General features: G+C 43.6%; 1 protein-coding gene across 7 annotated transcripts in view; it reads right to left on the reverse strand.

Annotated features, from left to right (window-relative positions):
- PIK3CB (phosphatidylinositol-4,5-bisphosphate 3-kinase catalytic subunit beta) overlaps positions 1–24,321 on the reverse strand; it is a 264,723-nt gene that overhangs the window by 78,956 nt on the left and 161,446 nt on the right. For all 7 annotated transcript variants that reach the window (XM_073625868.1, XM_073625865.1, XM_073625866.1 and 4 more), the window contains 4 exons: positions 9,292–9,515; positions 6,447–6,629; positions 3,798–3,965; positions 2,401–2,484 (listed from right to left, as the gene is read on the reverse strand). In XM_073625868.1, the coding sequence (XP_073481969.1) occupies positions 2,401–2,484; positions 3,798–3,965; positions 6,447–6,629; positions 9,292–9,515 (659 nt within the window). The remainder of the gene's footprint in view (positions 1–2,400; positions 2,485–3,797; positions 3,966–6,446; positions 6,630–9,291; positions 9,516–24,321) is intronic.

Raw genomic sequence — 24,321 nt, forward strand, 5'->3', positions numbered from 1 at the left:
AAACAACGTGTTGCGGTGTCCGCACTCAGGTGCTCCCCACCCTCAGGCCCTCCCCACCCTCAAGCAATGGCTGCTCACCTTAGAGTATGTGACCTCGCAATTAAGTTCGGTCAAACACCAACAAATTCAGATCATTGCCCTGAGGAAGATACAAATTTCCCTTGTATCGGCACATGTAGGGGAGGGGAAAGGACGGTGCAGGAAGCAGCTGGTCTGCTCCACAGAGAACAGACATACAACCTCAACCAAAACCCAGCGTTTTAAGGCACATTACAGATTGGTGTACTTAATGTACATAACCCATGTGAGCACCCTGTACTGGGGCTTTTTTGTTTGTACAATAAAATTGTGTTAAACGGTATCACGCTATGGAGTCTCTTTCTACTGTTTATATATGAGGATACAGCATCAGTGAGCAGTCTGGATCCATACAGCTAACTTAGAAACCCTGAGGTGATTCACATACGTGTTTTACCAAACTTAATTATTATTATTTTTCTCATCATTGTAAAGTAGGCACTTTAAAAGTATTTGTTGGAACTAATGCTAGGAGATAGCGCAGCATAATAATTTTCTATTTATATTGTTTTTACACGACTTTATGGGATATGATCAGTGCTAGTAGCTGTCGATCATTATTACTCGTCTAGGATATTTTGTTTTTTAAACATTTTGTCACTTTTAAAATAGGTAGCTCGCAAGATCCTCATAGTTTGCCTTAATAATAACAAACTTGTTTGGAGGGCAAAATTAATTAAAACATTTCCAAAATTAGTGGTGCTCTTTTTTCCAGTAACATGTTCAACTGCCTTCACCCAGAAGTACAAGAATGACATCAGGTCCAGAATTCAGTTTAGTAAAGCAAAACTACAGACAGGGAACCAAATAAAATATGTGTCAACTCTCTTACGTGCCTAAGAATTTGTAAATCTGTTCCATCAATTTTGAGATTCACTCACACGTCACATCATAGCTCAGTCCCTGTCATCTAGTAGATGCTGACCGTGACTGGATAGTTACTAGGATTTCAACATGCAAGGAGGAGGGGCTGTGCTATGGAATTTACTCTTTCTGAAGTAGTCAAATTTTGCCGGCAAGTGCAGACCCCCAATGCAAGTCAATAAAATATGGTTTACAGTAAGGAAAAGCAGTATGCATTAAAAAAAAAAACACTCTGTGCTTTTACCCACACTTTTAAGTTGGTATTATGGCCTCCTAGTTCAAGCAAAGCACCAACTACATATAGTACATGCTAGATACTAATGGCAGTTGTAATGCTTGCCATGCATTGCCTTAACCCCCCCAACAAAAAAGACCTGTAGTGAAAATGCAGTAATAACAATCAGACCCTCAATGAACAAGAGATATTTCAGAGGTTCACAGAGTGAAAAGACAAACCCCTAATAAATTGTAGTATACAGAGATGATATATACATGCAGTTACAGTCACCTACTGTCAAGACAGGAAAGTTGGCATTACACCAGTCGTTTCCTTTTGTGCGTTAAAGCGGTAGTAAACCGCCATGCTTTTTTTTTTGTTTAAAACCTGCAAAGGTAAAATTATAATGTGATAGTATGCATCGCATACCAGCATATCATGTAAAACTTGCCTTAAAACGAAGCCCTGCAGCGATGTTCTGTCACCTCTGACAGGGCTTCCATCTTCACCCAGTGTTCCTTCCAGGATCGCCTCATCTGGCCGTCTGATTGGCCCCGCATCGATGTCACTTCCGCATGGGAGTCGCCATTCACAGCACAGGACTCTAAAAGAACTGCACGAGCATGACGTTCTTTCAGAACGCATGCGCTGGTGACATCACCGGCCCATTAACAAGTAAATATCTCCTGCACGTATAGAAGATATTTACTGTACCTATAGGTAAGCCTTATTATAAGCTTACCTGTAGGTAAATATCAACCATGAGCGTTTACTCCCACTTTAAACAAAAAAAAAAAAAAAAAAAAAAAAAAAAAGATTCCCTCATCCACACACTCAATGAGAATTGGGGAATCCCCCCACTGAGCTTTTGTATTCTGACAGCGGAGAGACTTCTGGCGCCGACTATAGCATGCAACGCTGATCGAAATATTTCCAGTAGGCTGGCTTTACACACGTTGATCTATTAGCCAAAATTTAAATCTAGGTATGGCTGGCCTAGGGCCAATAACCAGCTTTCTCCAGGGTTTTATCAGAGGAGGATGACCATATTTAAAATCTCCAATCTTACAAGTCCTAATTGTTTGTTCTCCATATGCAAAGTTAATTGCATGAAAGCCCCAAAACCACCCAAAAATTGAGGTTGCAATGGAGGAATTTAACTATTCATTTCAAATTTAGCTGATCCTTAAAGGATTTAATAGGTAAATTGCAACTTTCCCATAAAGAAGAAACTATCTTACTGTGTCCTCAGTGTTAAGCTTGCTCCCCTTTATCAGTGTGATCTTGTAAGGTTCAACCAAATCCCAGACATTATGAGACATCATCTACAAGAAAAATAGATATATGAGAAATGTTTATTTTCAGAAAATATTTAATTCATAGGGAGATATTAGATAAAATAATATTAAATAAATTTAATACCAATGTATTAAGACAGTGATGTACTTAGATTTCTGAAATTGCTATAAAAAGCAGAACAGAATAGCAGGTAGACACAGTAACTGTACCATTCTAAAAAAATCATTCAACATTCAATCAGATTGTGATTAACTATAGAGGCAATTACCAGGAGATACAACTACTAAAATGCTGAGATCATTTATCTGGATGCAAGGCTGGCCATACATTAGACATCTTCTTGTACAATTTACCAAAACCATATGATAGGAGGTAAAACCTAAACACTTTCAATTTGTATGCAGTCAGGCAGGCCCTCGCACTGCATAGTTGAAGATAAGTCTAATGGAAATTGAATAAGAAAATTGTTTAATTTATGGCCAGCTTTTGTATCTATAGCAATAGTCTTCAATTACATTTTCTTGCCAGTACACTCTAATCTGCAGAGCCATTTGCCTTTGACCATGCTATATGCGAATGCACCCTCACCAAATCTATATGCCTGCGCTACACAGTGCACATCAGCCTTAAGAGAATAATAGGCACAGGGAAATGGTGATTTTTTTTATGCTTAGCCTCATTCATCTCACATGATAGTTACAGAAACTGGAGATGCAGAACCTCTCAGATAATTGGTACAGGATATTAACCTAAATAACTTGGCACAGGATAGCAGCCCAAAACATTGATCTCATAGAAAATGAAGGTCTTTCTGCAGTTGGTCCTCTCAGGCTCCCATTGCCTCTTCCCACTGGTTAGGACTCTCCAGTGCCATCCCCGATCCTGCAGATATGTTCTCAATCAATGTGAGGAAAATACAGCAAGGACAGCATTCGAGTCTTAACTCGTGAAAATAGAAAGTAGAACAGGCACCCAAGCAGATGAGAAATTGGAGAGATGAAGATGTTAATGTGAGCACCAAAGGACAAAACAAAACTTTCTGGCCTTCATAATTTATGAGGTAAACAATGTCTGCTGAGCGATCTCAGCTTTGGGAATGGTGTGAGAAGAAAGGAGAAGGGAACATGCTTGATGCACGCTGTTGAATTGAAGTACAAGAGAGAAATTTGGCAGATTGGCATAACAATTGAAAAGGGAAGGTGCTGGCTGAGCAGCGCAAGAGGAAATACAAATAGATTTTATATAAGGTACACATCTAAATAGCATGCATGAGCACATGGGATAGATTTAGGAGGTATACAGGTGATCTTTCACTTCAAAGTGCAGTTGTGTAACTTACAGAGGCACCACGTGTTTTAGGTGGCAGCGGTAAAGGGGGTGCAGAGGTTTTCCTTTTTACAGCCAACTCGACTGCACTCATCTCTTCTTCAAACATCTTTTTAATCTTGCAGCACTCGACAAGTGTGAATCGCGGGATAGTCTTGTTTATTACACAGTTCCTAACGTACTGAAACCCAAGACATGTTAAGATTTACCTGACCCAAACACCAAAAAAAAAAATACAAAACTATTACTAAGATTTTAAAATGTAAAACTTTTTTTAATCTTTAATATGCAGAAGGTTTGGAGTAATGCTTTTTAGTGAACAAGACAACAGAGATTTCTTCTTCAGGCTTTTCACAATTGTATAAAGCCAGAAAAAGGGGTCTACAGCATCCTGAAAGCTTGTATATTTAAAAACTTAAAGGGATTGTAAAGGCTTGTTTTTTTAATTGGCAAAAAATTACAAAAACATGTTATACTTACCTGTTCTGTGCAGTGGATTTATACAGAGCAGCCTGGATCCTCCTCTTCCTGAGTCCCTTTTTGGTGCTCCTGGCCCCTCCCTCCTGTTTCAGTGCCCCGACAGCAAGCAGCTTGCTATGGGGGCACACGAGCCAAGCCACAGCTCCGTGTGTCCATTCAGGCATGGAGCCGTGGTCCTGCCCGGCCTCCTTTATCACCTCATTGGCTGACTGACTGAAAACAGCGGAAGCCAATGGTGCCACGCTGCTGTCTCAGCCAATGAGGAGGAGAGTCCTGGCCAGCCGAGTGTCTCGTGCAACATCGCTGGATCTAGAGGGGGCTCAGGTAAGCACAGTATTAGGTGAGCTAAGGGAGGTTTCTGCACACAGAAGGCTTTTATTATATTGCATGAAGATAAAAGAAAAAAAACCTTCAGACTTTACAACCACTTTAAAGCAGTATTACAGGCAAAAAGAAAATCTCATTTTGGATAGAGTTAAGGAGGTTATAACCCCTGTCAATTTTTTTCCATCTGTGTCTCATTGGGAAGATTTACCTTCACTTCCTGTGTCATGGTCAAAACAGGAAGTGAGGAATCACTGCAAATTAAGGGAATCCCTTTTGGCCCCCCAGGTCACAAGAACTAGTGTCCCCCCATTGGAAGCTTTCTCTTCTATTTTTCTGGGCACAACCCAGTTTGAGAATTTTTTTACTTTTAACCACTTGCTTACTGGGCACTTAAACCCCCCTCCTATCCAGACCAATTTTCAGCTTTCAGCGCTGACACACTTTGAATGACAATTACGCGGTCATACAACACTGTACCCAAATTAAATTTTTATCATTTTTTCCCCACAAATAGAGCTTTCTTTTGGTGGTATTTGATCACCTCTGCAGTTTTTATTTTTTGTTAAAAAAAAAAAAAAAAAAACTAAAACATTTTTTTATATTTTGTTATAAAAAATTTAAAACAGGTAATTTTTCTCCTTCATTGATGTACGCTGATGAGGCGGCACTGATGGGAAACGATAGGCCGCAGTGATGGGCACTGATGGGTGGGAATAATGGGCACTATCAGTTACACCGATAGGTGGCACTGATTGGCACTACTGGTGGGCATTGATAGCTGGCACTTGTGGGCACTGATAGGTGGCACTGTTATGTGTGCACAGATGAGGCAGACGTCCCTCTTCCACTGCGGGACCGATGTCCCTCGCATCAGAGCCGATGATCGGCTTTTTTTTCTACTCACGCTGTCAGCGTGAGTAGAAAAAAAAGCCGATTACCGATCTTTTGTTTACATCATGTGATCAGCTGTCATTGGCTGACAGCTGATCACATGATAAGGGGCTGGGACCGGCCCCTGACTTGGATCAGTGATCACCCGAGTCTCAGTGACTCGGTGATCACAGCGCGGTCGGCGCGCGCCCTGCAGGGCACGTGCACAGGGGAGGCCGTCATATGACAGCCTCCCGGGAATTCAGGTCCGCGCTGTGGCCGTCATTAAGTGGTTAATGATAATGATAAACAGGATAAATAGAGAACGATTCTCCCCAACGACGACACATACAGCTATAAAAACTGACTGGTGTTCTAATCCATCTCCATTCTATCCAAACCTCAAAAAAAGATTTGCCTTTTGTTATACTGTAATGCCAGCCAATAAGAAGTATCATTTAAACTTTAAACTTTTTTTACATCAATGGCCAACATTGTATTTTGACTATAACCAATTAAAGAACATATGCACAAATTGCTTTACAGTTCCATTAAAGGTAACATGTGCTGAGAATAATATATTGGCTGCATTTCTGACCTTCATCTGAAGAAACGCAATTTGTTTGGCTGCCATAGTTTCAATATCACATAGCAGGGACAAGCATGCAGAGATTGAATTCAGACCATACAGAAACATATTTTTCAGGGTCAGTGAAAAATTGCAATACTGAAACCACTGAATCACCATTACAGCCAAACTTATCATTTTCAGGAGTGGTCACCAATCAAATTTTATACTTTTTTGGTAGGGCCCTCTTTTTCCTCTGTATCTTGGCCAATAGATTCTACCACTCTTGTCAAATGTCTTTTGAAATGTTTTTTGTGAGAATTGCACCTGTCAAAGAGGTGAGCTTGCTGCTATTGTGGTGTTATGAGAAATACAATTTTTTACCAAAATATTTTACACTATAGGCAAAATATTCACCTGAAACTGTATCAGCGGGTGATCATCAAACACATATTCCAACCTTCCAATGATCTGGAGGACATAATCCTCAGGATCTACCTCTTTATCCTCACGACCATGAATGGTTAGGCGCTTACGAATAGCCAGCTCCGTCATCTTTAGAGGGGTGATGTTTGGAGATACTTGGAAGCTAAATACATCCTGAAGAGAAAAACTAGGATGAACACTCGTATTCTGCAGCAGGAGAGCGATAAATATTAATAACAGATTTTATTTATTTATTCAAATGTATGATCAAAGGAGTATCTCCACAAGGTCCTATAAAACAGCAGTCATAGCATGAATATATTACTGCTCAGCTTAAATATGATAAAGCAGTTTTCCAAAACACAACATTTTTCTAATAGGTCTAACCAGGGCTTTTTTTCAGCGGGAACGCAGTTCCGGCACCTCCAACACTGAAAGTATCTAATGACAAGGGGTGCTAGGGTGTGCTGGAGGGTCTACTGATGCTGGCTGCCGGATGATCTATTGTTGCTGGAGGGAATCTGTTTTTGTGTGGTGGCCTATTGTTGCTGGGGAGGTCTATTGTTGCTGGTGGGGGATCTATTGTTGCTGGGGGAGGTTATGTTGCTGGGGGGTCAACTGCTGCTGGAAGGGATCTACTGTTAAAGGAGGGGTCTATTGTTTCTGGCTGCTGGAGAGTCTATTGATGCTGGCTGCTGGCAGATCTGGTCTTGCTGCCGGGGGTCTATTGTTGCTGGGATGATATTTTGTTGCAGGGGTCCTATGTTGCTGGAGGGTCTATTGTTGCTGGGGGGGGGGGGTATATTGCTGCTGGCTGCAGGGGATCTATTGTAATGCTTTTCTTGTTATCATTACCAATTTCCATACAAATTACTTTAGCATAGCATGACATAATCATGGCTCTGTATTCTCTGAATGAGACGGTGCTAGGAGGTGTGTAAGGGGTGGAACCAAGAGATGTTGCTCGGAGGTGGGTAGAGAGCAGAGACAAGAAGTGACTCAGTAGGTGGGAGTTCCAGCACCTATTCTCTGAGAAAAAAAAGCCCTGGGTCTAACTGTTCCAGTTGTAATTGAGCACCTGTCAAGATAAGCTACCAAATCCTTAAATGAAGGATGGACAAAAATATCACTGTTCAACCTATCAACACCCCCTTTCATCTAAAAAAACAAAGGATGAAGGCTTCAAGCATGAAGGCTTCAAGCATTATTAGACAAACTCTCAAAGCAGACCTACATTTGAAAAGCTAAGGTTTGGCTGTCTAATAGAGCTTAAAACTGTTGAAAAGGCTCTATTTTATGTAATATATTTGATCTAAAATAACAAAGATGTTATGCTTATCTGCTCTGTGCAATGGTATTGCACAGATCAGCCCCAAACCTGTTCTGGAGTCCCCCACTGGCATTTTTGGCTCCTCCTGTGTATGTGCCCTCACAGCAAGCCACTTGCTATGGCGGTACACCTGCGGGCTTGCTCCTGAGCCAGGCTGTGTGCATCCATATATTTACACAGCACGGCTCAGGCCCATTCCCTGCTCCCTGGGGATTTGATTGACAGCAGCAGGAGCCAATGTGAGGAGAGACTAGCAGTGCTGCAGATTGGCACAGAGTTGGATTGAGACAGAAATCAGGTAAGTGTATAGGGAGGTGAGATACAAGTACATGGAACATTTTTTACCCTAATGCAGGGAATGCATTAAGGTAAATGTCTTGTCTTTACAACCACTTCAAAGTCTTAAAGTGGTTGTAAAGCCTGAATGTTTTTTACTTAAATGTATTCTCTGCATTAAAAGGTTTAAAAAAAAAAAAAAGCCTTCTATTGTCTGCTCTCCCCCTCCAAACACTCATCTGTGCCCAATCTCGATTCATCCTCCTCATTGGACTCCGTGACAGCAGTGGGAGCCATTGGCTCCTGCTGCTGTAAATTAAAACCAATGTTGAGTGAGTGGGGGGCAAGGTAGAGCCACACTGTCAGACGCATGTAGCCCAGTTCAGGATTGAGCTGCAACATGTGCCACCATAGAAAGTGGCTTCCTATGGTGGCACAGAAAGAAAAAGGAGCAGCCCAGAGAACTGGTGGGGGACCCCAGAAGAGAAGGATTGGGGCTGCTCTGTGCAAAACCATTGCGTAAAGCAGGCAAGTATGACATGTTCGTTATTTTAAAAAAATAATGGACTTTTCAAATCACTTTAACCATTTTTTCCTGTTTTGGATAGGGTGGAGAAATGTTACAATTTGTCAGATTTGTATTTCCATCTGTGCCTCAATTGGGGGATAGTATTCCTCACTTCCTGTTCCTATAATGCCCGTACAAGAAATTGAAGGGCGACTGTCATTAGATTAGGAAGGGATGCAAAGAAGCCAATAAAAGCATTGCCAGTTGTTCAAACCCTTCTTCAGGCTTATGAAAATGTGTTTTTGTCCGAAGCACCATTAGAGAGATTTCCTAGCATTTCTGATTCTTACAGGAAACAAGGGGAGATCTCCCTAACTGGGTCACAAAGACGCTAGAATACAAACCTTCCCTGCTCTTTCCAAAACAAAGTAAAAAAGGTTTTGGCTGCGGTTAGGCATCAATTTAAATTAGGTAAATCAATCAGTAGAAAAAAAAATGCATCTTCAGATTATTCTTAGCTAGAAGCAGAGCATCATCTCTACCCATATGGCAATGCCCAAGCATACTTCGGCCTTCTAGCCTCACTGAAGCCTATAATTATCAGAGGTGTACCCAACCACTCCTCCTGTTTCTGGTCAATTGAGTGCAGCATCCAAATGGTAAATCTATCCAAAAAAGTACATCTAGAAGGCTGGTTGGTAGGTTGAGAGACCTTACTGTACCTGGCAGTTTTCAAAGTGAATAGCCACCACAAGGTTTCCCCCATACAGTCGGTCCTGAATATTGTCCTGGATGGATGGCTCCAGTTCGGGAGGGAAGGTGCATTTAAGCCATTCCAGCCAGCTGAGATTAAGCATGGACTGCATCTTTTCCTCGCTTATCTTCCTCATCTTACTACGGAAATCCCTGACCTCATTATCTTGAAGAGCATCAAATTCTTGGAGACCTGAAAAACATGATAAAACCATACCATTATGGCGCTGGAGACGCACTGCAGCATTTTTGTCCCTGGTCCACCCCTTTTATGCAATGGGTTTCAGTTCTTTCAATCATGGAGGCTCAGCATCACATGTGGGTGTTACTTAGAGTAATCTGCATACAAACAACTCCTCCTTCAGAATTGAATCTGCCCATCAAGGCATTTTGATACTTGCATAACTCGTCCCAAGTACCAACCTACTGCTTAGGTCAGGGCCAAAGGCTTATAAGAAGAGTACTCAGGCAGCATGCCATGATATTTTCAGCAAGCTATGTACATCACCCTGCCAGCCCCTCCCACCAGACAAGAGCTGCCTACATTACACAGGGAAACAAAGACCAACTGGTGTCACTGAGCCTTAAATAAGATATTTAATGAAAACATAAATGGAAAGATTTACTTGAAACATTTCCTTTGCATGTTGACTAGGGATGGGGGGGTTGGGGAACATGGAGGGCAGATTAAACTTCAGCTTTAAAAGGGGCAGCAAAGTGGTTAGCACTAGCAGCACTAGGATCATATATTTGAATCCCAACCATGGCACTGCCTGCCTGGAGTCTGCATGTTCTCCTTGTGATTGCATGGGTTTCCTCCGGGTAATCTGGTGTCCTCCCACACTAAAGACATGTTGCTAGGGTAACTGTCTCCTCTCTAAATGGACCCTAGTATATGCATGTATGAATGTGAGCTATGGACCTTAGATTGTAAGCTCTTTGAAGGCAGGGACTGATGTGAAGGTTTAATATATTTGAAAAGCTGCGTAAATTGACAGCGCTATACCAGTACCTGTAATAAATAAATAAATGGGTTGAAGTTGCGTTGTTCCAGATGTAAAACTTATCTAAGCTATCAGCTCATTTGATGTTAAACTCCACTCAAACATTAAATTTTCCCAATTAAACTCACTCAGTGGCCTATCTAGTTGTCATGCTATACTGATTTTGTGCAGTTGGTAGCCCTGCTTACTAAATATCTGAGGTTACCTGTATTCTGGTTTCTTGAATCTAAAGCCAGCCATACATGGATCGAAATTAGGCCTGTTCAAAGGGGGCAGGCCAAATTTCGATCCATGTGTAACAAGGTCCCAGGCCTCCCTTGGTCTAATGAGAACCTCCAGGGCCAGAGATAGCTGACATCCTTCTGTATATGGTGGGTTTCATGGAATAGTGGGTGTAATGCAAGGTAGATTGATTGGGCGCCAGACACTTCTTGAATGCAAAAGAGATTTTATTTCTCTTAACAGAACTTTGGGAGAGAGGGTTAGAGCCAGGACATCCTTAGGTAGTTGCAAGATTAATTGGCAGACTCTGAGACTTTAACAGGAGGACAGCCATGCACGGAAAAGGCATGGCTGTCCTGCATGATGCCACATCTGCATATGTAGGAAAGCTGTCCCCTATGGCAACAGTCTTTAACAGTTCCTAACACCAAGTGTAACAGTTCCTAACACCAAGTGTAACAGTTCCTTCACTTCCATTACAATCACTTCTTGTAGTTCTTCAGCCCACTGAGCTTCCAGTCTGTCACTAGACTAGATGATTCAATGCCACTGAATCCCTTGAGCTCCTCCAATCTTCACGGTAGTATCTTCCTCAAGCGTCACCCCTGCCTCTTTGCTGGGTCCCTAGCTTGGCACTCAAGATGCTTCACCTCACTGGCCTGCTTGGTCCCTGGCTTGACACACAAGGCTGCTCTGCAAGTGTCACCTCCGCTAGCTGGGTCCCTGGCTTGATACCCACTGAAGTTTCCCGATTCTTCACGGTCCCCATTTGGCGAGAATACTGCTCCGGTACGTGCTTTAGCTACTCACTGTGGTCCCTGGTAATAAGGTGGTTGGTCCCTTAGTGGCGACAGCTTCCCCTCTACCTCCGACCATGACAGGTTCTCCGGCCGGCAGAATCGGCAGTTCTGGTTGGACTGCAAGCTGCAATCCCAACCCTGCGCTGCTCTCTTGCTTCTGGATAGGCCCTCAGACAGCCTAGCAGACAGATGTGCCCGGGATAGGCCCAATCTCTGGCCTAGCAGCCCGGAGAACACAACACATGTCCACCAAGCCATCCATCCAGGTGGCACTGAACACTTATCACCTGACTCCACCCAAATATATAGGTTCTCCCAGCAGGCCAAGGGATTTAAGAAAGCCCCTGCCTATTGGCTGGGATACCCCACAGACCCCTAATCTGACCTTGCATTACCCTTCCCATATCTAACGTCACCAAATATACCCGGCCACCTAGCGGCATAAGAGAGAAGTGCACCAATTACAGACTTATGCCCCATACACACGATAGGATGATCTGACGAAAAATGTTCTATAGGAGCTTGTTGTCGGAAATTCCGACCCTGCGTAGGCTCCATCTGACATTTTCCATCGGAATTTCCGTCACACAAAATTTGAGAGCTGGTTCTCAAATTTTCCGACAACAAAATCCGTTGTCGTAAATTCCGATTGTGTGTACACAATTCCGACGCACAAAGTTCCACGCATGCTCGGAACCAAGCAGAAGAGCCGCACTGGCTATTGAACGTCATTTTTCTCGGCTCGTCGTATGTGTTGTACGTCACCGCGTTCTTGACAGTCGGAATTTCCGACAAGATTTGTGTGACCGTGTGTATGCAAGACAAGTTTGAGCCAACATCCGTCGGGAAAAAAAAACATGGATTTTGTTGTCGGAAAATCCTATAGTGTGTACAGGGCATTAGAGTGAAATCATTTGATTCTCAACAATTAGCCAAGGCAGCTATACCTGGCAGGTAAATTTAGGAGTAACCCTGCCTAAACACCACGGTGCTACACATGTACGGGCAGGGTGGTTGTACGGAAGTTAATCAACCAATCGTCTTCTGTACAAGTGCCCTGTTGGAAAATTTCTGCTTGATCAGCACCACCAGCTATAGCCTGCAATGCTGATCATTGTATTCTGACAGTTGGAATGTCTCCCTCCTGCCAGAGTACAAAAGGCACAGCAAGGAGGATTCCCCCCCCATCCACCTAAATGTCTGGATGGTGGAAATAGAGTCTTTTTTTGTTCAACGCACTGGTTGAAGGAATAAGAATCAATCATCTATGGACTGCCTAAGAGGGGGTCTAGTTCTAGCATTTATCTGTATAATTCTGAGATTGCCTAGGACATAATCTTGTGCAAGGAGGCTGCCCTCAATCCAGAAGCAATGTGAAAAACCTACCAAAATCTAGTTCCTACTGATAAAGTTGCTGTGAAGGCAGCACAAAAAAAAAACCATACCCAGCAGAATATAAAAGGTTTGATATTCTCGCCAGAGACAGGGGTTTTAAACCCCATCTAAGATTGTAAAGTCACATTAATTTCCACATTGTATTTCAATTATTTCTAGCCTAATTATATTACTCTGAATGACCTTGAAGTTTATAAACTTACTTTTGAAGATCCCTACACACTTACTTGAATCCTGTGACACGTATTCATGCTCTGTTAGAATGCACTGCTTTCAGGTTGACATGGGATATGCAGGGATTTCAGGAAGTTGTGGGAAAAAGATGCCAGCAGACAGGCAGCAATCACAATATAAAAGAAAAATTTTCAAGAAAGCTTATATTGAATTGTCAAAAAATTGTTTGTATCGCTTTAAAAATGCTGAGGTTATAAAATAAAAGTGCATTCTGTAACTATAGCTCCCCACCCTCCCAATCCACACTGTAAGGATTAAATGCTCATTCAGTCTAGGGTAAATACCTTATTCTGTGCTCCAGCAGAGTACCTCCAGTGCTGGGATCAGTGCGCCCCAGCCGCCTCTGTAAGCCGCAACCGACAGCAGTCGCACTACAACCCTCACCAAATTCAATATGGGTTAAATGTCCCTGTATTGTATGTGATGACATCAAGGCTCTTCCCATATTCATATCGTCCAATATCTCTGTTAACATCAGACATTAAGCTGTTGGCAAAGGCATTGACAACTAGACTACCAAGATGTATTTCAAAACGAATTAATTGTGACCAATCAGGTTTTAATAATATCACTCGATGTGGCTAAAGCCCCATGTACATGGGACGCTGAGGCAAAGTCCTCTGAACGAATTTTTTTGACACCTTGAAACCGGCGTTTAAAAACACCCGTTTAGCCGCGTTTGCATGCCGCGTTTGCGTCTAGAAGTGTTTATTAAGATTACCTCATTTAAGACCCTCCCCAAGCTCAAAATTAGTTAACCATTTCAGTCATTTTCACCAGAGTGAGTAGCAGCAGCAAAGAGAGCAGTTGTCTACTTGTAGTTGCCTCTATTTGTGCTTTTTTTGCAGTGGATCCAATAATGAGCATATGTGAGGGAATGCTCCTGACATTGCTCTTGATGAGGCTAGAACGTAGAAAATTACGTGAGGTCCAGAGTCGCCTGCCACAAGTTGTGGATTGTCCACTTGCCATGTCGCCTGCCACAAGTTGTGGATTGTCCACTTGCCACGTCACCTGCCACAAGTTGTGGATTGTCCACTTGCCACGTCACCTGCCACAAGTTGTGGATTGTCCACTTGCCACGTCACCTGCCACAAGTTGTGGATTGTCCACTTGCCACGTCACCTGCCACAAGTTGCGGATTGTCATTTGTCACAAGTTGTGGATTATCCACTTGGCACGTCACCTGCCACAAGTTGCTTGTTAAAATCTAACATATGGGTCAAATTCCAATTATACTTTGGATAACAGCAATGCTAGTGGTGTATTGGATTGGATCAAGGGCTCATTAGGGTATATAAATGGTCTATGAATCATTGCAAGCAATTACAATTTTTAAAATAATTTTTTTTAATTGTTTTTCATCATTTGCCATCATTTTTGATATTTTTAATGTAAAAAAAAAACCTTTTAAAAAGGCATATAAAACGCAAACACAGCTAAATGTTTAGCGTTTAGCGTCTGAAACGTGGAAATCTTCTGCGTCTGAACCCATTTTTTGCTTCCAAAGAAAGGCTGTTAAACGCAACTGCAAATAAACGGCAATAAACGAGACTGTGTACATGGTTACATAGGATAACATCGAATGAGTTCAGGGGCAGTTGAAAAAAGCGTCCAACTGCCTCTGAACGTGTGTTTAGCAGCGTCCAGTGTACATGGGGCCTAAAGCATTTGACAGTATAGAGTGGGTCTATTTGTGGAAATGCTTAAAACGTTATGGGTTTGATCCCAGATTTATTACAACTTTTGTATGATTCCCCAAGTGCAAGGATACAGGTGAATGGATGTGTATCGGCCCCTTTTTCACTGTCCAGAGGGACAAGGCAGGGATGTCCCATATCCCTGCTTCTTTTTGCTCTGGTAATTGAACCACTGGCAGAGGCTATTTGCTCCTCTACAAATATTGTGGGATTTCATAGATGTATCCTTTATGCGGATGATACTCTAGTGTTTGTGAAGGAAACAGGTCCATCCCTGTCTGCAGATATGTCCTTAATAGATCTGTATGGATCCTTTTCAGGATTTAATATCAATTGGGACAAATCTGTAGTACTGTCTGTGAACCCTGTGCAGGCGGGACATCCACTCTAGACTCATCAGTTGGCCTTGGTTACATCATTTAAATAATTGGGAGTTATAATTACTACGAATGTTATCGAATATACAGATAAAAATATACTCCCTCTAATTGCTAACTTCAGAGAGAGTAAAACATCGAGTTAATTTCCATCGTCCATGGTGGGGAGAGCGAATTTGGTGAAGATGGTGTGGATGGTTGACGTTACAATTATTCAGGACTATTGGCTCGGTTTTTAGGGATTTTGTGTGGAAGAGTGGAAAACCTAGAGTTAGATTAGAAATATTACAACAGCCCATAGATAAGGGGTGAATTGCGATACCAAATGCAAGATTATACTTTATTGCATCACAACTACAACACTGCCATGGTTGGGAGGTAATGGATATGGAAGACTGTACACAGAAGATAATAGCATCGAAATTTTAAAATATCCTTTAGATCAATTAATAGTAGCTCACCATTTCTATAATAAAAAAAAGGGTTCCCCACATTCTATTTGATTGATAGGATATGGGAAGCACTGCAAAATATTACACAGCATAGGGGGTATACAAAACATATGCCCATATGGGATAACTTTTGTCTTTATGAATTGAGTAGACTCTCGGAATTTTGAGATTGGAAATTTGAAATACTTCTGTACCAGTTATATGAAGGGGATGTTCTACTCCCTTTTAATATATTAAAAGACCGCTATCAGTTAACGAACAATAACTTCTATCAATATCTTCAAATACATTATGCACTACAAACCCAAAGTTTAAAAACCCAACTACAGTATGAACACTCTAAAATACTAACAAAGGAAAACTCAGCTGCCTGTACGAAACGAGGGTTATTAAGAGTTCTTTATTTCAACTTACAAATAGAGAATACTGAAAAATATAAAAATAGTTTTGCTCGGTGGCAAGGTGACATAGAAGATCTAGATGAGGTGGACTGGACACAAGCTTTGGAAACACTTCCCAGGATCTCTCTTTCCTTCTCAAAGGCTGTCTCAGCTTTTTATTATACTTAGGGCTCACTACACTCCATAAAAACTCTGCTTGGGGAAAAAATATAACGCCGTTATGCCTGCGATGATCTCTATTTAATGGCTCTCTTCTCTACATGCTCTGGCGTTTCCCAGTAACGATGTCCAAAGCTCCATCGTTACTGGGAAAAAATATTCATAACCTTAAACTTATTATGCTCCACTGAGATAACATTGACCCCCAAACTAGCACTACTGGGAATAATACCTGATGGAACATTACCAGTAGAGATGCATACTATATGCCTAGGATCTCTATACTTAGCACGTAAAGTTATTCTAAAAAATTGGACATCTGCTGATCCTCCAACTCAAACAATGGGTTAAGAAACTTAACTATATACAAAAGAGAAAAATTAACATAAGCAAAGGTTTGGTAAAATATGGTCATGGTGGATAGAACCTAGTAATGAATTTTAAGATGGCTTATCTAGCAGAGAGGTGTAAAGGAAATGGAGACAGATGGAAGTAAAGAGCGGAGGTAGAAGGGTGAAGAGTAGATGAGAAGAAAAGAAATGAATATATAAAAAATTGATTTTTCCTACAGCTTACCTGTAAAATCCTTTTCCTGGAGTATATCACGGGATGCAGAGCAACCATTATAATGACTATCTGGGTTATATGCCCCCTATAGGTGAATTGACACTGGCAACCAATAGACAGGAAGTTCCCCCCCATATAATCCCTCCCATACAGGAAGGAACTGTTTTTGTAGCAAGCAATGAAGATCCCAGAGAAGAGGGGAGGGACCTCTGTGTCCCATGATGTACTCCAAGAAAACGATTTTACAGGTAAGCTGTAGGAAAAATCAATTTTTCTTTATTTGTACATCACGGGACACAGAGCAACCATAATAATAACTGACTATCTGGGATGTCCTAAAGCAGTGCCCCTGAGGGGAGGAAACAGTAATCCAAAACCCAAACCCCTTACAAAGGACCTATAATGCTGCTTGCAGCACGCTGTGGTCAAATACAGCCCCTTTTTGAGCTCTAACATCCACCTGGTAAAACCTAGTGAATGTATGCACTGAAGACCAAGCGGCCGCTTTGCAAACCTGAGCCAAAGACACCTGATGATGCACTGCCCAAGACGCATTAACTCCTCTGGTGGAATGTGCCTTTAAACCAAAAGGCGGAACCTTGCGTTTTAGTTCATACGCCTGGATAATGACCTGGCAAATTTATCTAGAAATAGATGAACTTGTCGCTGCCTGCCCTTTCTTAGGACCACCTGGCAGGACAAAAAAGGAATCAGTCTTCCGAAACAGAGCTGACATCTTTAAATAGACCTTGATTGCACGCACTACATCAAGCGAGTGTAGCGACCTCTCCTCCGTAGTCCTTGGATTCGGAAAAAAAGGAGGGCAGAGTGATATCCTGGTTCAAATGAAAGTTGGAAACCACTTTAGGTAAAAAATCTGGACGAGGACGCATGACCACTCTGTCCTGGTGCAGAACTTGTAACCTGTAACCTGGCCGTCCAGAAAACCAGAGCCAAAAGGGCTGCCCGAATCTCTAAGATTTTGATGGGCAGGCTTTTTTCTGATCGGCACCATTTCCCCTGGACTGATGCTTCCTCCAGGACTGCCCCAACGGCCAAAAAGACTGGCGTCCGTGGTCACCACCCTCCAGGTTATTGGCGGAAACAATTTCCTCCTTTTCAAGTTGTTGGGCCTCAACCACCATGGACATAGCACAATCCCAAAGTTTGAGTGTCCTTGTTCCAGGCTCCCAGAATGTTGTTCTGGAATGGCCTAGAATGGAATTGTGCATAAGGGACTGCTTTGAATGACGACACCATCTTCTTGACCAGTAACCTCATGCATAGCCGAATAGAAGGCTCCTTCATTCTTTTTATGATCCGGACAAGCTCCACTATGGCCCTGGCCTTTGTGGAAGGCAAAAAAAACTTTTGTCTGGGCTGTGTCCAGAATCAGACCCAGGTATTTCTGAACCTGAACTGGGCGAAGGGCTGATTTTTCCACATCTAGAACCCAACCCAGGAGTTCCAAGAACAGGACTGTCCTGGCTACGTTTCATGCTAGGTCTAATCGATCTTTGAGTAGAAGATCATCTAAATACCCCACAAGAGATCTTAGGGATGCCAACACCGGGGCCAGAATCTTTGTGAACACCCGGGGAGCTGTGGCTAGACAGAATAGTGAAGCCACAAATTGAAAAAGTGACGCTCCTCTACCATGGATGCCAAATATTCCCCTCTTCTTAGGGAAGCTACCACCAAATGAATCGACTCCATACAGGAGGATCGAATGTTCAGGAATTTATTGAGTTTTAAAGGTCCAAAATGGGCCTTACCTCCCCATTTGGTTTTGGCACCATGAAGATATTTGAGTAAAAACCCTTGAATCTTTCGTTGTGCGGAACCTTGATAATCACGCCCTGCATCTCCAGGCATTCTAAGGCCTGGAAGAGACACTTTTTTTTACCGGATTTGTGGGAACATTGGAACTCAGATATCGAAAAGGAGGGAACTCTCGGAACTCTATTTTGTAGCCTTGCGTCACAGTGGAAACGACCCACCTGTCCTGCACTAGATTTTCCCAAGCCTCCGAGAATAGCTGCAGCCTTCCCCCATCCGTAAGAGTTGGGGCGCCCCTTCATAAGGTAGACTTGGAGTTTGGCTTGGTTGACTTTTGAGCCCAGGGTTTTTTCTGACCCTGACGCCTCTTAAACCCAGGCTAATTGCCAGCTCCTTTCTCTCCACAGTGACTCAGCTGTTGATGATCTGCTCGTCAGTCCTGGCTACTTAAAGCCGTCCAGCTCACTTCATCTTTGCCTTCGCCTTTGGTCACATCTCAGAGACTTTCTCCTGCATTCCTGTTGAAGACTTGCTCGACTGACGTCCCTTCTGGCTCCTGATCCTGCTTGCTGTACTACTATGTTGATATCTGGCTCTCTGACATTGGCATTGGCTGACTACCCGATCTGGTTACTATGTATTGACTACGCTTACTCTGTTTACCTTTTTATTATTATTAAACAAGCATGATTAACTGTACTTCTGTCTCAATCTGATTCATGGTTTCTGACAGTAGGCGAAGGACATGAATTCAGAAGATGCAGTCAGTCCACTTGTTGGTAATATTTTTTCCAGATTGGATGACCAGGATCACCGCATGGATCAGTTTGCCTTGGCGTTACAAACTCTCCTGAGTCGCACGGCTCACCTGGAATCTTCCACTGTGGCTGCTCCGGTACAACCTGTGTTGCAGGCCATCCCTGCTGCTGCTCCAGTCTCACCTCTATAAAAGAGACATGTCTGGTTCCGCTCCGCTTCCCCAGCGATTTGGGGGCAATCCAGTTCAATGCAGAGGGTTTCTCAACCAGGTTGAGATATACTTTGAGATGCTGCCCCAGGCATTTCCCACGGACAGAAGCAAAGTAGGTTTCGTGATATCTTTGCTTTCTGCTGCCAAGAGCCTCATGTCCATCAGAGTACGAGAACTGTTGCCGATTACGCCATTGAATTCCTTACTCTGGCAGCAGAGGTTGCTTGGAACAATGAGGCCCTCGTGGCTGCCTTCTCTCATGGTCTCTCAGATAACATCAAGGATGAGATAGCAGCCCAAGATATATATACTCACTGAGCTGGAAAGATTGATCACATTTGCCATCCTCATTGACTCCAGACTCAGAGAGACTCTGGCGTAAGCCTCCTGTACATTTGTCTCCGAGCTTTGCAGTCCCACCCTTGCCTCCCTCACCTTCCATGCCTCCTGGTACCGAGTCGGTCTGTGAAGATGAACCCATGCACTTGGGCTTCATGCGTCTCTCTGCAGATGAGAGAGCCCTTAGGAGGAGGCAGAGATTGTGCCTTTATTGTGGCCAGGCTGGTCACTTTTTGAAGTCTTGTCCTACCCGTCCTGGGAACGCCCGAACCTTGAGGTCCTGTCACGGACAGACCTAAGGTGGTGGTTTCGTCTCCAGTTTCCCAGAAAGATAAGCCCCTGGTTTTGGTTACCCTGTCTTGGGCTTAGTCATCCGTTGTGATACAGGCTTTAATGGACTCTGGGGCTGCAGGCCTGTTCATTGATGCTGCCTTTGTATCGAAGCACTCGATTCCGCTGCAGCTGTGTGACACTCCACTTGCCATTGAGGCTCTTGACGGGAGACCTCTACAGCCTGCCTATGTGACTCATGAGACTGTTCCGTTGTCCATGGCCATAGGGGCCCTTCACCATGAGATAATCCAATTCCAAGTTATTTCCTCACCTAAGTTTCCACTGGTTATTGGTTATCCTTGGTTACAGAGGTACAACCCTTATTTTGATTGGCTCCGTGCTGAGGTTCTGTCCTGGTCGCCACAGTGCAGTGAGAGATGCTTCCAGAAGGTAGCCAAGGTCCTGTGCACCTCTTCACTCTCCTCCCTGCCGGAGGAGTACCACAATTTTAGCTATGTCTTTGACAAAGGTTAAGCCGGTACTTTGCCTCCACACCGGTCGTATGATTGCGCAATTGACCTTCAACCTGGTGCCATATCCCCTCGTGGCCGGGTTTACCCTTTGTCGGTCTTGGACGATAATGCCATAGAGGAGTATGTCGCACACCCACTTTCTCGAGGTTTCATCTGCAAATCCTTGTCTCCTGCTGGTGCTGGTTTCTTTTTTGTGAAGAAGAGTGGTAAACTGAGAGCTTGTATCGATTATAGGGGTCTCAATCGTTTCACGATTAAGAATGCATATCCCATTCCGTTGATTACGGAGTTATTTGACTGCCTCAAGGGAGCAACGGTTTTCACGAAGCTTGACTTGAGAGGGGCATACAATCTAGTCAGTATTAAGGAGGGCGACGAGTGGAAAACTGCGTTTAATACCAGATCAGGTCATTATGAGTATCTCGTAATGCCTTTGTAATGCTCCGGTAGTTTTCCAGGAGTTCATTAACGATGTCCTCCGAGATTTGTTGCAGTTATGTGTGGTGGTTTATCTTGACGATATCCTCACATTTTCCAAATCCCTGGAGAGCCACCACACAGATGTCTGTCGTGTGCTTCAGAGACTCACAATAGAGATTGTTCTCTCTTAAAGGTTAAATTCCTGGGCTATGTCATTTCCACTGCTGGTTTTTCGAGGGACCCAGAGAAACTTTCAGCGGTCCTACAGTTCTCCTCCTGAGAAGGTAGGTTCCTAGTCAACCTCTTGAAATGGCCTTTCAAAGACTGGCAAATACTGATGCCGCAACTGCCGGCTGTACTGCTGAACCAGCAATCGCAAAAGAAGCTTTTAGCAAGGATTACAGATTTTTATCAGCTGGATCCTTAAATACCTGAGCATTGTCAGCTGGACAGGTTTAACTTTTATTCACTGAAGAAATAGCAGCGTCAACCAAAGGCATGCGCCATGTCCTCCTGAATTTTTCCTCCATAGGATACAATGAAGAAAACCTCTTTGAAGGCATAAACACCCTATCAGGATGATCCCAGTCTGTATAAATCACCTCCTCCAACAAAGGTTGCAAAGGCAAAGCCTGGGAACTTTGCTGAGGACGCAAAGACCCTAATCGGGAACAGGAGACTTCTGGCACCTGTACCAGGGGTATTTTAAACCCAGACCTTACCATTTCAGTAAGAGACTGCATGAACAACCTTTGAGAATAATGCCGCATACACACGAGCGGACTTTACGGCAGACTTTGCCCGGCGGACTTTGATGGACTTTATGACGGACTTTCCGAATGAATGGACTTGCCTACACACAATCAACCAAAGTCCGTCGAATTCGTACGTGGTGACGTACGACCGGACTAAAACAAGGAAGTTCATAGCCAGTAGCCAATAGCTGCCCTAGCGTGGCTTTTTGTTCGTCGAACTAGCATACAGACGAGCGGACTTTGACCGGACTCGAGTTCGACGGATAGATTTAAAACACGTTTCAAATGTAAGTCCGTCCAACTTTTGAGAAAACAAGTCCGCTGGAGCCCACACACGATCGAATTGTCCGACGAAATCCCGTCCGCCGGGCAAAGTGTGCCGTAAAGTCCACTTGTGTGTACGCGGCATTAGAAGCTGAAAAAGGCTCCTCCGAACCAGACTCCTCTGAAGAGGAATCCTCAGCCTCCCCCTCCTCCAGGTCATTCACAGCCACTTCCTCTAAATCCACTGCCCAATCAGGTCCCAACTCAGGGGCTCCTTCCTGGCTATGAGAGTTCTGGTGCTCTGGTGGATTCCCACTGGGGCCGGACTCAGGAGAGGGAGATTTATTACGCTTCTTCCCTCCTTGCGATACTGAGGCAATCATACCAGCTATTTTGACCTCAAGGCCAGCTAAGGTTGATGCCAAATCATCTTTAGTGACGCAAGCCAAAGTAGAGACATTGGTAGTGGCCACAATGCCTGACAGGCGTAATGGCTCAGATTGGCCAGATGCCACAGGTCTTTCAGGGGAGGCTAGCACAACAGTAACATGAGCCAGATCCTCTGATCCCAATGGTGGAGCACTTGCTCCCTTTCCTGCTGCACCCCCCCCCCCACTTCGTTTTCTGGAAGACATTACTTACTATTAAGACTCAGAAACGAGGAAAGAAAAAACTGTGATCCAGGATACAGCAACTACCACAGACTTTTAACAATCCCCCATAGCCGTGTCCAAACACCCTAGACTGACGTGCCCAGTAATGAGAAGCCACTCTATGACCCTTCAGCATCCAGCCAGGAGCCACAGCAGCCAGTGTGCTCAGCTGCTCTTGTACCATGCTGTATAGATGTCTTGTGTCCGTCCGCTGATGTCAGACCCCGATCACCGCACGCTCGTGCCATGTGCACGCTCGCGCCACTCTGGCAGACCCATGCATCCTAGGACACAGACCATCCTCCCCACCTATACTGACATCTAGTGGGCCGACACGCCACTGGTACTGGATGGAGGAAAGAAAACAGTTTCAAGGGGGGAGCACTTACCAGTCCTGCTGCAGGATCCGTTTCAAATTGATTCAATTTTCCCCCTTCACGGCGGGTCTTGTCACTACTGGACCTTCAAGGCCCAGGTCCCCTTAGTTCGGGGTCCACACCCTTGGACCCATAAAGCACCCTGTTGAAATTTATCTTGGACAAAAAGACCAGTGTTTCCAAAGACCAGGGTCCAGTCTCATATAGGACACATTACAGGCAAAACCTCGCTCCTTCCTTCCGAGGCTCGGGTACCATCCATTTTATCCTTCATGCCATTCGAATGGATCCGATCATAACGCCCTTTACTGGGACATCATTACGTTTTGAAGAGCTTCAAAGAGCCACAACCATCACCTTCAAGACACTGGTGAAAAAACTGAGGTGCTTCCTGTATGGGAGGGGTTATATGGGGGAACTTCCTGTCTATTGGTTGCTAGTGTCCATTCACCTATAGGTGGCGTATAACCCAGATAGACATTATTATGGTTGCTCTGTGTCCCGTGATGTACGATAAAGAAAGAAAGATAATCTGAAGCTGCACAGAGGATGCTACCATAGTCTGATGACTGATACTAAGGGAGCTTAACTTGAGTAAAATGTATTTATGCTCCTGTTATGTTTTGTTTACTATATGTCAGGTTACTTTAATATGAGAGGTGCAAGGTTTGTTCGTTGTATGTGTGTCTTTTTTTTTTATTCCTTGACATTTAATGAACTCATTTGATATATTATTTGTATGTATAATATAAAAATAAAAAGATTTTTTTTTTTTTTTTTAAACAAAAGGCTCTTGCCACAGACTGGAGATTCATGGTGGGGGAGTGGGTAAGCAATGTAAGTAACCACAGCCTGTACAGTACACACAACAGCATTTAACCTACGCAACGTGGCGAGTCCCCACTGCAAGAGTGGATTTCTTCATTTTTCTGGAATTGGTTTTAAGTTCAAGTCCCCATTTCTAACCATTTGCATACCTCACCTCCTATTTGCATAGAAGTGTAGGGTTTGGAATAGGGCATTTGGGGGTTAATATCACTGACACAGGTAAAGCATTGCAGGTTCCTAGATCCAGACAGCTGCCTCCGCCCATGAAATGCACATCTGGGACCTGATCCATGCATTCCTACATGCGATACCTCTTCCACAGAGTCCTGACAGCTCTGTGGCATAGTTATGGAATAAACCAAACCCAGAGCTGTAGATAACCAACATCATATCTCTTGCAGGCCAACAGAGCAATCACAAACTCATTTCCATGAAACTTGTTTTAAGTGATTTCAAACATTTGACAGCACCCTGAAGGTAGAAATGGGGTGGGGAGG

This window comes from Aquarana catesbeiana, linkage group LG04, assembly GCF_042186555.1.
Source record: "Aquarana catesbeiana isolate 2022-GZ linkage group LG04, ASM4218655v1, whole genome shotgun sequence".
NCBI classification, from domain to species: Eukaryota; Metazoa; Chordata; class Amphibia; order Anura; family Ranidae; genus Aquarana; species Aquarana catesbeiana.